Genomic DNA, 14357 nt, shown 5'->3' with positions numbered 1-14357 from the left:
AAGTTTATAGGAAGTGAGTTGCCGACGCTTCTGGGTCGACACGAACATGCAAACTTGCTGTAACTTTCAATCCATTTCTTTGCAAATTTATTTTGGAGGCAGACTAAATCCAAAAAGTCGACGAAGGCTGATTTGATGTTTTTTTGTATCGTGGATTGTCAGGACAAATGTCGTGGCACATTCTGGACGCTCGAAGCTATCGTTGAGCTGCAAACAATATGCAGAGACCGGTGACCACTCTGCGCTTAAGTCCGCAGATCAAAGTCAAAGTCCTCAACGCCGGGTTTCAGACGCTTGATGACGTCACGCAAGTCAGCGCGCTCGAGCTTAGTCGAGGTACATACAGTATTCGTTTTCCTCCCATTCCACTATACAAAGGGCTTTGGATGAAGAGCTAAAAATTGGATTCAGGTTGCACGCACACGCGCGCGCACACACACACACACACACATAAATAAAATCAATGAATATGAAAGAAGTCTGATTGGCTGGCGATCAATCCAGGGTGTAACCCGCCAGCGACCCAACATGAGCACGGGAGATGTTAATGCGGACGAGCACGATTGAAAATGCATCGATAGTATTTCAGCAATCTAAGAACACTGACATCAATTCGGAGTAAAATGACTAAGACCCGACAATCTTTCCATTTCAGAGGCGGGTCTGAGCCAAGAGGAGGCGCTGGAGGTGCTCCAGGTTGCGAGGAAGGAGGGAGGAGCTGATGAAGGAGGAGCAGGTGATGGTGCTTCTCTGACCGCGCTGGACCTTCTGCAGAAGGAGGAGGCGCTAACTCGCATCGTGACGTTCTCTTCGCGGCTGGACGCCGCGCTCGGAGGAGGACTTCCTGTTGGGAAAATCACGGAGATCTGTGGAGTGCCCGGAGTGGGGAAAACACAACTATGGTAAGAGAGAAACACACACACACACACACGCGTAATAATAACCACAACTTGGATTTCTATTGCACCTTTTGAGGTGGTCTTAATGGAGACGGTCCCAACCGCTCAATAAGCCGCAGTAATATTAGTCGTTCTTCGCCGAGGATAAAATGAATGAAAGTGCAACGATGGCAGATGTGACACAAATATGCCATCAGTCTCCAGCTGGCCGTGGACGTTCAGGTGCCTCCTTGTTTCGGCGGTCTGGGAGGTCAGGTGGTCTTCATCGACACGGAGGGAAGCTTTGTGGTCCAAAGAGCGGTGGACCTCGCCAGCGCCGCCGTCCGCCATTGCACTTTGCTGGCTGAGGAAGCGGAGCAGCGAGACGCCGCGGCCGCCTTCACCGTGGAAACCATCCTGTCCAACATCTTCATGGTAAGGTGACTGACTGTCGCCACCCTGACGCGAAGTCCGGGAGTGGTGATCATGAAGATCATTTCCCGTCCTGGTAGGTGCGTTGCCATGACTACGTGGAGCTCCTGGCCGAGATCTACCTGCTGCCCGACTTCCTGTCGAGTCACCCGAAGGTCCGCCTGGTGGTGATCGACAGCGTGGCCTTCCCCTTCCGTCAGCACTTTGACGAGCTGCGCAGTCAGCGGACCCGCCTCCTCAACGGCCTGGCCCAGCAGCTCATCTCCATGGCGACCAAGCATGACGTGGCGGTGGTCCTGAGCAACCAGATGACCACGCGGCTGCAGGGTGGGCAATCTCAGCTGGTCCCCGCTCTGGGGGAGAGCTGGGGCCACGCCCCCACCCTGAGACTCCTCCTACGCTGGGCAGGTTCACAAAGGCAGGCGACCATCTTTAAGTCTCCCGATTGCGAGGAAGCGACAGTCAACTACCAGATCACGACGGAGGGCTTCAGGGACGACGACCGATCGGAGCGGCCGCCGAGTAAACGCCCCCGAACGCTCGCAGGCCAGTCGGCCGCCTGCTAGAAACAAAAAAGTACGGCAGCTCGTTGTGGTGGTCGAAGCGGCCGTCCCGAGGGTGACTTATATGGAACCGATCGGAGATGAGCGCTTATTTGTAAATAGGACTTTTGTCTCCATTAAAGATGTCGAAAAAAAGTTGCGCAGGTCTATTTATAGACTCCAGTCTGACTAGTCTGAACTACAGCGACGCTTTGGGAAACAAGTCAAGATGCAAGGATATCGAAATCTCACGGTTGACTTTTAACACGATAATCAAATTCACAGTTGGAGCGCACAGTGCAGTGTTGACATGGTGCATTGTGTTTGTCATTTACCTTTTTCCTTTATCGTTTCTCCAAAAACTCCCCAACAATGCAATACAAAATAGAAAACATCTTTACATCGTGCTTTCACAACAGCTGCACCCGTGACAAAGCGCTTTACAGAACGGTTAACGGGTCAATAAAAAAAAAAACAACCCTCTTTAGACAGTCCCAATTAGTTTCCAAATCATTTTCAGAGGCGGCCTGGCCCGATGGCGCAGTGGTTAGCGTGTCGACCTCACAGGGTTGTGGGTTTGATCCAGACTCCGGGACTCCCTGTGTGGAGTTTGCATGTTCTCCCCCGTGCCCGCGTGGGTTTTCTCCGGGTAGTCCGGTTTCCTCCCACATTCCAAAAACATGCATGGCAGACTGGTTGAACACACAAAATTGTCCTTGGTGTGAGTGTGAGTGCGGATGGTCGTTGGTCTCTGTGCGTGCCCTGCGATGGGTTGGCAAGCGGTTCAGGGTGTCCCCCCGCCTACTGCCCGAAGACAGCTGGGATAGGCTCCAGCACCCCTTGTGAGGATAAAGTGGATCGGAAAATAAATGGAGGAATGGATCATTTTCAGACATTTTGTAAAGAATCCCAAGAAAGTCTTAACAAGTCAATAAAGACTCAAGCAGGGGGGGGGGGGCAACTGGGCGGTCCTCCGGGTCTGTATGAACTCAAGTTGCCGTTTGAGAAGTCTCGTGTCTCTCGTGCGTTTTAGAGACGAGTGAAATTTTTTTGAAATTCTCACGTGTCGATGACGCGTGCGCACCTTTAACTTGAAAGTCTTCAAAGTTGCGGTGGCGATGGAAAGAGTTGTCGCTAAAGGCCGCTGTGCTCCCTGATCCAGGCGCGATATCGGGTCACTCGTGTGTAGATGCCCGGCTTGTTCCTGCGAGCGCAACCGTCGCCCCAGCTCACCACGCCAGCCAGGAAGACCCGCCCACTCGGGTTGACGACAGACAGCGGACCCCCGGAGTCCCCCTGACGGGAGTCAAAAGATGAGATGGTCTCAAAAGACTTGCGCAACTCTTGAAGACTTCGAAGTATGCGTGAAGACTTTTTTCAACAAGGATGGAAAAGGAGCCTTTTGAAAAGTCCATCTTCACCTGGCAGGCGTCCACGCCGCCTTTGAGGACGCCGGCGCACATCATTCCATCGGTCACCTCGTCGTTCATGACGCGGTTGCACGGCGAACTGTCGATGATGCGAACTCGGGCTTTCTGCAGGATGCTCCCCGCCACACCTTCAAAGTGACACGAGGACACAGCGAAAGCGTTGATTGATTGACAACTTTCTTCGCCGAGACTTAAAAAGAGCATCAAGTGACCCCCACCCCCACCCACACACCTCCCTCTCTGCCGGCGCCCCAGCCGGTTATCCAAGCCTCCTGGCCTGCAGGAAAGCGGTGCGCGGGGGAGGGCAGGCAGATAGGCCAGATGTGCTGGTTGAGCGGCACGTCCGAGTCCAGCTCCATCAGCGCCACGTCGTTGTCGAAAGTGAGCCGGTCGAAGTCGCGGTGGGCCACGATCCGCGTCACCTTCCTCCTCACTGTCCACTCGTTGGCGCGGCTCAGCACGCGCTGGCCCAGGAGGGCTTCCCATTGGTCGGCCCGGGAGTGCCTGCGACGCAAAGCGATTTGCTTGCGATTGGTCGTCTGCTAACGGCTGCCCCGCCCACTTCAATTTGATGAGTGGACACACTTTGATTGAGACTCTGCGGTTCAACTCGTCGGTAGTGACTCTTAAATGAGTCACGTGGCTCTTTAGAGTATCTTTTTAGACTCAAGTCTGTCACGACGCTTCAAAAAAGTTCAACTTGTGTAAAGACAGCTTTTGCCATTTTCAAAACGCTTCCAGCTCGTTTGTAAAAGCTCCTGAAAAAGTCGGACTTGTCAGTTCTACTGGTCCTTCAAGACTCAAACTAGTCTGCGAAGGCTCTTGAGAAAGCCCGACTCATCTGTCCACTCGTCAAGTCTTTCGTTAGTGTAACTGATCTAAAAGATTGTGCGGCAACTCCGAAGGCTCTTCAAACTACTGTAGGTTGTAAAAGTCCAACTAACCTGTAAAAACTCTTCAAAAGGCTCTTTGGAAAACACGGACTATTCTCTAAAAACTCTTAAAGTGGTCTGGAAAGGTTCTGGAGTCTGGAGCAAATCTGACAAGTTGATCAAGAGTTCAACTGGTTCCTCTGCTCGTACCTGACCGAGCCCTTGTCCTGGACGCAGTGGGCGGCCGTCAGCAGCCAGCGGCTGCTCAACACGGAAGCGCCGCATGCGTGACCCTGGCCCACCAGCTGGAGGCTGACCTGCCAGGGCCACTCGCCCTCTTGCGACGCCTCACCGCCGACAATGCGAGAACTTCTGTACGGCCGTAAACCGCATTCTGGGTGGAGCAAAACAAACAAACAAAAAAAAAACCACACAAACAATTATCTCTTGTGCTACGTTTGTTTCTCAGGAATAGCAAACTGCTCTCATGTAGCGGGGTCAATTTGACCTGTGATCCAAAAGGGTCCGAAACAAAGAAAAAAAACCATGCTATGTTCAAGGTACACGGACAATTGATTATGTGTATAGATTGTACAGTATGTTGAAGTTGTGCGTCCTATTGGAAGATGATCGGACACCTTTTCAAAGGAAAAGCTTAGCGAGCTAATTTGTACTCAAGATAAGTCACGAGGTATTGAAGATGTTGAATTGAAATTAACAACAAACAAAAAGAAAAAAAATGTTTTAAACCAGGTATTGAATGAGCTTCAAACCGGAAAACTGCTGTTGATTTGTCTTGAAAATGGGTCAATTTGACCCATGACGTGACAGAAACGCTGAACGGCGTGTGAGCGCTCGAGATGGACGTACGACAAGCTTCCTCATCGGACGCATCCTCGCAGTCCTCCTGGCCGTCACACTCCGGGTTGACTTTGTCCAGGCAGCGTCCGTTTCTGCAGCGAAAGCTGGAGTCCGGGCACGTCGTCATGGCGACCGCTGCGGGACGTCACAGGCGCGTGTTAGCGGCGCAACAGTTGATGTGATGACGTTTTGGTGTCATGATTCGTTTCGACACCGATATTTTTGCTTCCACACCGACTTGTCGTTTTGACAATTGCGTCTCATTTTGAGACGAGGTCAACACAAAGCAGGGTCATTCGCACATTTTTCACATTTGAACTCATCAGAGCCGTCGGTGCAGTCGTCTCTGCCGTCGCACACTGTCGCCCGCGAGACGCAGTGACCATTCCTGCAGTGGAAGGCGTTGGGAGAACAGGCGTCTGCCAAACACGACAGAGCGGGTCAAATTTTTAGGGATTTAATTTTTGAATGAAAATGACAACGTCAGCACAGTCCAGAGTCTTGAAGTCTCATGAGTTCAATTGCAATTACACACACAAATATGGATTGTTCTCATTCGCATCATACGGTCGAACCTCTTTTCAACGTTGCCCTTTAACAAGGTTTCCACCCCCCCGTCGCATTCCCATTTCAAATTGCCAATTTCATGTCATTCATTTTCCATTTGCCGATGTTGCTTTTACAGTTGCAGTCTGGTATAACGCGACCGAAGAGAGGAAAGACGAGGAAGCTATTGGCAGCGCAATACTGCCACCTTGTGGTCTGTTACAGGTTTGTGGACGGAACGAAGCGCTGTTGCGTCGTGCAGTGGTCAAACAGTCTGCAGTGTAAAATAGTTCATTTTATACCAGAATAACACAATGTGATTTTAAAAATATATATAATTATTGAAACAGAAACTCACCGCAGTCTTCTTCGTCGCTGGCATCTCCGCAGTCGTCCATGCCGTCGCAGCGCAGACGAGAGTCCGCGCACAAGCCGTGGGTGCAGCGGAACTTCCCCGGACAAGCTGCGCCAAAACAAAACAAACCATCAGAGGTACAACTTGTATCTCATGCGCGGATCTGTGAGCCTACTGCCAGAGTGATCAATTTGTCACGATTTTGCATACTGCGATCGATGGCCTATTCAGTCACATCAGACCTCAAAAGCGCAATGACGCAAAAACCTCTTCATAATTCTCAACGTTTCTTTTTACTTCCTGCTTTCATTATGAACGTGTTGGGCAAGACGTGGAGTATGACGTAAATGCGCGCATTTTTATTTCATGCAACCATGACTGTGGATGGTCTGAGAAAGAACGACTTCTCAGCCATGTCATTGGCTGTCAAAGTTGTGATTTCGATTGAGAGTGACTGTAAGGACCAAACGTTCTTTGCCGAAGGCAGATTCTCTTTGCGTTTGTATTCAGATGAATATTAAATTTGATCTTTAAACATAGTTAACATCAATAAATTGCGGCAAAGAAAATCGCATCTATGTGAAAATGACATGAAAGTCACAAGTAGCAAAATGTTCTCAATGTGAGGTAGCCAGGGAGTGAGCGGTGGTGGCCCCGCCCACCATGTAGCCCCACTCCTGGTTAGAGGTGCATGAATCGTAGTAGTAGCAGTCATGCGCTCCCGCTTACGAGTCAAGAGGTGAGCGGCGGCATTCTGGACCAACTGGAGACGCTTCATGGAGGATTGGCTGACTCCAAAGTAAAAGGGGCGTTACCGTAATCCAGCCGAGATGTGATGAAGGCACGAATGACTCTTTCAAAGTGCTCGGGTGTAAATGGTACACGGGAGGCGTTTGGACAGACGGTTGAAGGGCAACTCGATCACACAACGACACGACGCAGACTGTTTGACTCGTGGCGAAATACTCAACAGTCACTCGGGATGAAGGCCTCAAAGGCGGCGGAGAAACCCTGGTGCACATATGACCAATCCGAGTTGAACTTGACAGTCATCCGGTTGCTTCTGCTGGCCACTGCTGTTCTTCCGTCTTTCGCACCGCACAGCCTGCGATGCAAAAAGGACGTCTTTGAAACGCACGGATCATGAAATATGACGCGAATATGGTACATAGAGAGGCATGACATGTGAATGACATTGATTCCATCTGCAGCTGTTGTGAAAGGCGCCCTAGAAATAAAAGATGTCGTGTATTGTGCAGGACGTGGAGCGTGATGTAAATATCCGACCCTCGAGGTGCGCACAGAAGCAACATGCATATTACAGGTTGATTTCTGTCTTTCACAGAATATAAATGCAGTCATATTGGCTACTGACGAAATACAGACTAAACCAAGAAGAAAATTACCTTCGGCCGTTGACTTCCACATAATCTCTTGAACAATTACTGGAGTCATTTCCGACATAGAATTTGCTGAACTTGACTTTGACCAACTTGCCCTTGGACACCTGGAAAACACACACACACACGCACACACACACACACAAACGGCATTTTAGCGCATGTCAGCGGGGACACGCTTTGAACTACAGAAGCTGCTCCCAAAAAAAACAAATACCGTATTTTCCGGACTAAAAGGCGCACTGGATTATGAGGCGCACCTTCAATGAATGGCCTATTATGTAATTTTTTTTTTCATATATTGCACGCACTGGATTATAAGGCGCAATCTACAATGCATCCACTAGATGGAGCGACGCTCCTTCCGTTGGACTTGAGAGGCGTTCATGACCACCTCCGAGAAACGAAAATTCACGATTACTTCAATGAAACTACGAAAATTGAAAATAATTCATCAGAACAGAAAATCAAGCGAGGAAATCACAAAAATCAATTCTATAGCCCCCCTACAGAATTTATTCTGGCATTTCCTTGAGCGTCGCTCCAACGGAACAATCAGGTGTCAGTAAAATGTAGGAGACTGGACTGTCTCAGAAGTGCTTGACATTTATTCCTTTGTTGTGTACTGTATTCACAAACGAGGAAATCACAAAATAAATTCTCTAGGAGGGGCTATAGAATTGAATTCTAAATACGATATATCCCAACAAGTAAACCTGAAAGGATCGGTCGCCCAGCCCTAACGGCGAATAGCAGGTACTGGCCTGGATGTTCCACACGCATGAAGTCTGAGGAGGGTAGCTAGACGGGAAGTAAGGCGAAGAGAAGACGCCCATGTCACCGCTCAGAGTTCCTCCGCAGTCTGCCGGCGGCACGGAGGTTAAAAGCCCCATTCTGAACACCTCACCTTCAAATGGAAAAAAAACCCCAAAACAGTCGTGCGCCCACCTGGTGGCGCCAGAGAGACCTGCGAAAAGTTGGCGACGAAGCCCGGAAAGTTCTTTTCCTCGTTGGTAACCAGGGTCAACAACATGACATTGCCCGACGACACGAAGGACAGCGAACGGCGAAGAAGGCCGCAATGTCTGAAAACACAACAAATAAACTCGGATGGTGTCGTGACACAAGAGCTATTCGGATGCAGTAAACATAGACGGAAAAAGACCGCGGTTGAAGAGATGGAGATTGTGAAAATGGAAGGTAAGATTGAAGCCATAAAGACAAAGAGAGCAGAGATTGTGGAAAGACAAAAATCGGATCAAGAAGGAGCACGCGAAACTGGGATCATACATAAAACCGAGGCCGTAAAGATGGAGATTGTAAAAATGGACAATCTAAAGATGGAAATCAGAAAGATTTAGGTTGTCGAGCTGGTGGCCATGAACGATGTAAAAATTGAAGTCATAAAGATTTCCATTACAAAGACGTAGACCGTAAACTCAAGTCGTTAAGATGGAGATTAAAAAAAAAAATATGGGTGATGTAAAGACTGAAGTCGTAAAGAGGGAAATTGTTCAACTGGGTGATGTAAAAGCTGAAGTCATGAAGATGGAGACCCCCAAAAATGGATGACGTACAAAGCTGAAGACAAAGACGCAGCTCATGAAAACAGATGACGTCATATCATTAAGATGGAACTCGTCAAATGGCGTGACGGAACGATTGACGAGGTCAAGATCGTAAAACGGACGATGTGACGTCTCAGTCATAAAGATGGATGTTGAGAAGATGGAGATCACGAACATGTACTGTATGATGTAAAGCAAAGGTGTCAAACTCGAGGCCCGGGGGCCAGATCTGACACACCACGTCATTTTATACGATCCCCCCACCCCCCTCTTAAGGAAAATCATCTTGCATAATCCTTGCTAAAATCTGCGCCGAAACGTCAAATTGTCGCGTGCGACGAATGACGTTGAGATTTTGCAATCATTCGCTTCCCTCACTTACATTTAGTGGAACAATAATTGAACAAACTGTCAACTAGATGATTTGAGTGATTTCAAGACTAGTACGGTTTTCACAATCCCAACCTACCCTGGAGAGGGAAGACGTAACGCCGACGTGGCCTGCGACAAAAATGAGTTTGACACCCCGGACATCAAAGACCAAAGTCCTAAAGACGGAGAGTCTCACTCTGCGATGGTGTTTTCCTCGATGGGCGCTAGCGAATCATAAATCCTGACAAAGTCGTGTTGGCAGTCATCCTCCAGGATCAACTTTTGGAAGTCCAGTCGCACGCGGTGGGCGGCGTCCGCTCTCAAGCGCCACTGCAGGAAGATGTTGGACGGGTACGAGGAATCGGGGAAACCCGGCGACCGAATGACTCCGCCCTCTCGGACATGCACGTCAAAGGACTTCTTGACTGGAAAAACAGCAAATTAGAGCCTTGTTATTCACACTAGATCAGTGGTTCTTAACCTGGGCTGGATCGAACCCCAGTGGGTTCAGTGAATCGGGTCTCAGGGGTTCAACGGAGCCATGGAGGTTTAAGACACACCCGACTCAACATGTCAATGAGTTATGACACGCCCGCTTGGCCATCACTGGCTGCAGATGATCACATGACATAGCTTGTCCAGTCAGCGCTGCGGGAAATTTTGTTCGCTCAGTAGTCACCGTGTGACTGTCGCGATAGTACGTCGTGTGATGAAAAAAAAAAAAAGTTAATACATGCTAACTATGTCGAGCAAAAGAAAAGAAAGTGGCCGGACGAATCGAGACGACATGGATTGACAGGCATCACGGACTGTGATGGCAGTCAGCGTCTGCATGATTTGTCATGCCAAGTTGAGCACCAGTAAAACTAAAGGAACACTTTTTGAAACTGCGTGGAGAGTCATTTTGTAGTGGTGAAGCTTTGTGAAGCTTCGCGAAGCACTTGTATACACAAGTTTCAAGTTTCACGAAGCTTCACTTGTTTTTGACTCCTCTAGATGGCAGTCTTGGTTTAAAGATTCTGTGGAATTTTCATACATTCCCATTGCACTGACCTTTATATTTAAACCAAGAGCACTATCTAGAGGTGTCAAAAAGTATCACAGGTGCTTCATGAAGCTTCGTTTTCCCATCATCATCATTTTGTGCACACAAAGAAAAAAACGTATACCTTGAAAGTGTATTTACTTCTTTCTGTTTTTAACAAATGCATTTTTTATGTCTTGAATTTGTAAAAAAAAAAATCGTATTTAGATTTTTCACGAATGAAGGCTTCGATGAACGTGCATATGAACTGGTTGGGTTCTTAAACTCTAACAAGGTTAAGAACCACCGCACTAGATATGAGGTTAAAACTCAATCGTTGGAAATGTATTTTACAAAATGCTTGTCCTCATCAGAGTTGGGTTACGATGAGCCAGAGCCTGACTTTGGCCACGAGGCCAGCTACGACCCAACGTGGGCAAGTGGCCGATCAATGTCATGGCATTGACAAACAAATCGGGAGCCAATGCCAGGACAGACAGAGACAAACAATTGGACTGGGTGCCAACCAACGGAGTTGACAGGAAAAAAAACGTATTCTTACCCAATAAGGATGGTGACATCATGCGCGGATCGATGGCTGCACACAAAAACACACACATTTATAAACATGGACATCTCAGCCGGTTGGCCGCGACCGAAGACGCTTGATTGACAGTCGAGCGGTGCGGGTGGGCTGACCTCGTGTGACGACGGCGTCGACGTTGAGCCAGCGCTGGGGTTTCAGCAGCACTCTCCCTTGTCGGCTTTGTGGACTCCCCGCCGCAGTTTGCAGCGACCGGACGGCCATATCGGCCGAGGCCTGCTGCGGCGCGGGGACGCTGAACTCGGAGCGGTAGTACGCCGTCACAGAATCGCCGCCGCCGTCGCTGCGGCGGGGGAAAGACGGCGGCTGATATGACCTGATATTTGATATTTGCTTGAGGTGGGAAAACCGCGACAACGATGCGCTATGCCGACTTCAACCACTGCAAGTTGTAGAACAATTGCCTTCATATTTTGGATTTTATGGACATTGAAGTGTTTTCTTCTCCAAACGCCGCTCACCATCGAAGGTGAACGGCGCTTCGTGAGAAAAACCCTTAACGGCACATAACATCCAAAATATCCTCGAATATGAAGTGGGCATAAGTATAGATGTCCACATAGGTTTTGGTGGCGATTGATGGCCGTTTTCTGAAATTCAGCAACGTTACGGTTTGCTACACTCACAAACACAAAGAGCGTCTAATCTGGCCGCAACACTCTGATCGCCATGGTCATGTTTAATGCCTTCAAAATACGATACAATGCAAATTCAAAGTGCATGAAAATGACGACTCACCACAGCCCCGAGCTTGATTTTTCTGCAAGCAGACGGTCCCATCTCGTGGTAATAGGAGACAAGAACACTTCAAGTGTGTGTTTTATGTCCAGTCTACTTTGTAATTTTGTTTTAGGCGCCGTTGCTGCAGAAAACCCCTGCCTCACACAGGTAGCATGTCGGAAATAGCAACAGTGCTATTGTGGCGATCTCAGAATATTCAGCCATAACTATAATCCAGTTGTCTCAAACGTCCTTTTAAGGCCGCCGTCATTTGCGATCTCCAGCAGTTTTTTTAACTAATTTTTTTAAAGTCTTTTTTTTAGCGTTATCAGTCATGTGACGCAGAAGCGTGGTTTGACACGTCAAGCGTGACACAGACGGATGTAACGGAGAATGCGGTAATTTTTCAAAAAAACATCTTTCGTATTCCGAAATAAATAAAACGGAATTAAGGCAAGTTCTTTCTGTGCGGCCCGGTACCAAATGCCCTGCGGACCGGCGGTTGGGGACCCCTGCTTTGGGCTGTTCTTTAGACCTGAAACCGAATTCGCCTTGTCACGTGACTCACCTGAAGGCTTCCACCGACGAGCGTTGGAAGTATTTGCCCAATGGCGCCTTTGTGTCATATATCACTTTTAGCTGCAAAATGACGAAAAACGTTTTGCTTTAGCCACAGCTGACCGCCCCCGCCGTCCCCCCCCCCCCCCCCCTGCATGTCTCGGGGCTACGCCGCTACTCACCTGCTGGCTGACGAGCGTCGCCATCTTGACAAAAGGCTCGCTGCCGGGGTCCTCGTAGGCCGGCAGGAAGCGCTGGTTGCCGATGGACATGGAGCCCACGTAGATGCGCTTCAGGGCCCCGTCGCGGTGCACTAGCCAGATAACGACACGCACATGCTCGGGTTACAATAATTGCGAGTTTTTATTTCATTTTGTTTTAAATGCATTTTTTATGAGTTTTTAGAATGAGGTTGTTCGTTTTTATCTTTCAAAAATGCTCTGTTTATTTTGTTATTAGTTTTAGTATTAGTTTTTAAAAAAAATATGTGTTGCGTTTGTGGAGTGCAAGATAAAAGAAAAAGGCCACAGTTTTGTGTCATAAAGTTAAGTATATTAAAATTCCCAAATTTCCTTCTGCACCACGCTTGGGTCGTAACAGCGAAATAAATATCGCTACATTTAAAAGAACCCACAAAAGCTACAAAGGCCGTTTTTTGCTATAATTACAGTCTAGTTACTTTTCTAAATGTAAAATGTGGCTATGTTAGATTTTTTAAAAGCCCTCTCAGTTTTACCACTTGTCGTTCTTCTCATTGGTTCTCATAATTTCTAATAGCCTCGGTTTATGAAGACAGACGAAAACACAATGACAGCACACGAGGCAGGTTTAAAAAAAAAAAGAAAAAGGCATTTGCTCACAGTGGAAGCGCCACACAAGCATCCCGGTGAGCAGAGACAGCGCGGCGGCTGCCGACACCAGGCCGGCGGCAATCCACAACTTCCTGTGACGCACTGCCCTCTTCTCGAGCTTTTTGGCATCTGGGGCGGGCAGAAACTGAAGGCTGGGATCCAGGTCCAGATCCTGATGGAAACGCAGCGGTTGCCGTGGTGATCCGGTCAGATAAAATTGTCATGAGGAAGGAAACGCTTTCAATGTTCAAACGCTGACTTTGGCTCTCAAGGACACAGGCCTTTTAGAGCACAGGTGTCAAACTCTGGTCCTCGAGGGCCGTTTTCCATCTTGCCCTTTTGCAGCACACCTCATTCAAATGATCAACTCAACGGCAAGCTCTGCAGAAGCCGGATATCGATCCTGTTCATTTCAGTCGGGTGTGTTGCAACAGGCAGGGATTTATAACATGCGGGACGGCGGCCCTCCAGGACCAGAGATTGACAAACAAAGGACTGGTCACTTACCAATGTCAGGGTCGGCATTGACAAACACACCTACGCAATTTCTTGATCTTCAATGAAGCAAACATGTTTGTTTTTTTAAATGCGGCAAGAAAACCCCACACCGGCACAGGGACAAATGTGCAGACTCAACACAGGGTGGCCTGAGACCAGATTCCAATCGAGAACACCGAAACTGTGAGGTACTAGACACAATTGGCTGCCGCAGGGGTGTTCAAACTCGGACCTCGAGGCCACCTGATTCAAAACATTGGGTCATCGGCAAGCTCTGAGGAAGCAAGATAACAATCTTGATCTTTGGAATCAGGTGGGTTGCAGCAGGGAGAGAAGGAAAAACAGCGACCCTTGATGACAGAGTTTGGACACCCCTGGCTTACTTACGTCTAAATGCTAAGCATGTGGACTGTACACACTCACACACACATTTCGAACCGGTTGGTCCGGTGGTGACGTCACTCACCTGTCTCGGGCTGAACTTCTCTCCCGTCTCCAGCGGATCCATGATGACGTCACTGTTACCGCCGGGATCACTTTCTCTCCCCCTCTCTCTCTCGTTCACTTGCCTCAAGCCCCGTGCTCGCGCTCCTCCATCGCGAACGGACGAGTGCGCGCGTGCGTGTCTGCATGTGAGAGAGCGAGCGCGAGAGAGAAAGACACACCGAGAACGTTTCCAAAGATTCTGTAAGAAGTGAAAGTGGATCGAATATGGTTGCCCCTCAGGCTAAGGGGCACAAGGTGTTGCTCGGGATTTTAGTCTCCCCCGACCCCTTACGAAAAAAAACCCCACTCAAAAGCAGGGGGAAAAAAAAAGAAACGTTGTTCTTTCCCGTCGACGAAGCT

At 48.7% G+C, this 14357-nt stretch overlaps 2 protein-coding genes across 4 annotated transcripts; one reads left to right on the top strand and one right to left on the bottom strand.

The window, feature by feature from the left end:
- Positions 1-21: 21 nt before the first annotated feature.
- On the top strand, positions 22-2107 carry rad51c (RAD51 paralog C). The gene is made up of 4 exons (XM_086112795.1): positions 22-336; positions 656-902; positions 1097-1313; positions 1391-2107. Exons 1-4 carry the CDS (start codon positions 219-221, stop codon positions 1874-1876), a joined length of 1068 nt encoding a protein of 355 aa, XP_085968921.1. The 5' UTR covers positions 22-218; the 3' UTR covers positions 1877-2107.
- Positions 2108-2232: 125 nt separating this feature from the next.
- LOC147210569 (suppressor of tumorigenicity 14 protein homolog) lies at positions 2233-14357 on the bottom strand. Of its 3 annotated transcripts, XR_015101103.1 has the most exons (19): positions 13978-14357; positions 13023-13185; positions 12345-12475; positions 12173-12243; positions 10980-11167; positions 10843-10878; positions 9453-9681; positions 8265-8401; positions 8081-8178; positions 7323-7423; positions 6888-7021; positions 5920-6024; positions 5318-5434; positions 5025-5150; positions 4365-4548; positions 3515-3786; positions 3274-3410; positions 2937-3148; positions 2233-2691 (listed from the first exon to the last, which is right to left on the bottom strand). XR_015101103.1 is itself a non-coding variant. In XM_086112769.1 (18 exons), the coding sequence occupies exons 1-18, from the start codon at positions 14017-14019 to the stop codon at positions 2987-2989; spliced, it is 2433 nt and encodes an 810-aa protein (XP_085968895.1). In that variant the 5' UTR covers positions 14020-14357; the 3' UTR covers positions 2233-2986. The 3 variants fall into 3 exon arrangements, 2 of the variants coding, with proteins under 2 accessions (XP_085968895.1, XP_085968908.1); XM_086112769.1 differs by having other exon boundaries at positions 2233-3148; XM_086112782.1 differs by lacking the exon at positions 5318-5434 and having other exon boundaries at positions 2233-3148.

This window comes from Hippocampus guttulatus, chromosome 1 (genome assembly GCF_054856545.1).
Source record: "Hippocampus guttulatus isolate MCC_2025c chromosome 1, RoL_Hgut_1.0, whole genome shotgun sequence".
In the NCBI taxonomy this organism is placed as follows: Eukaryota; Metazoa; Chordata; class Actinopteri; order Syngnathiformes; family Syngnathidae; genus Hippocampus; species Hippocampus guttulatus.
The sequence above is the reverse complement of the archived record's forward strand: the minus strand, read 5'-3'. Positions and strand labels throughout refer to the sequence as shown.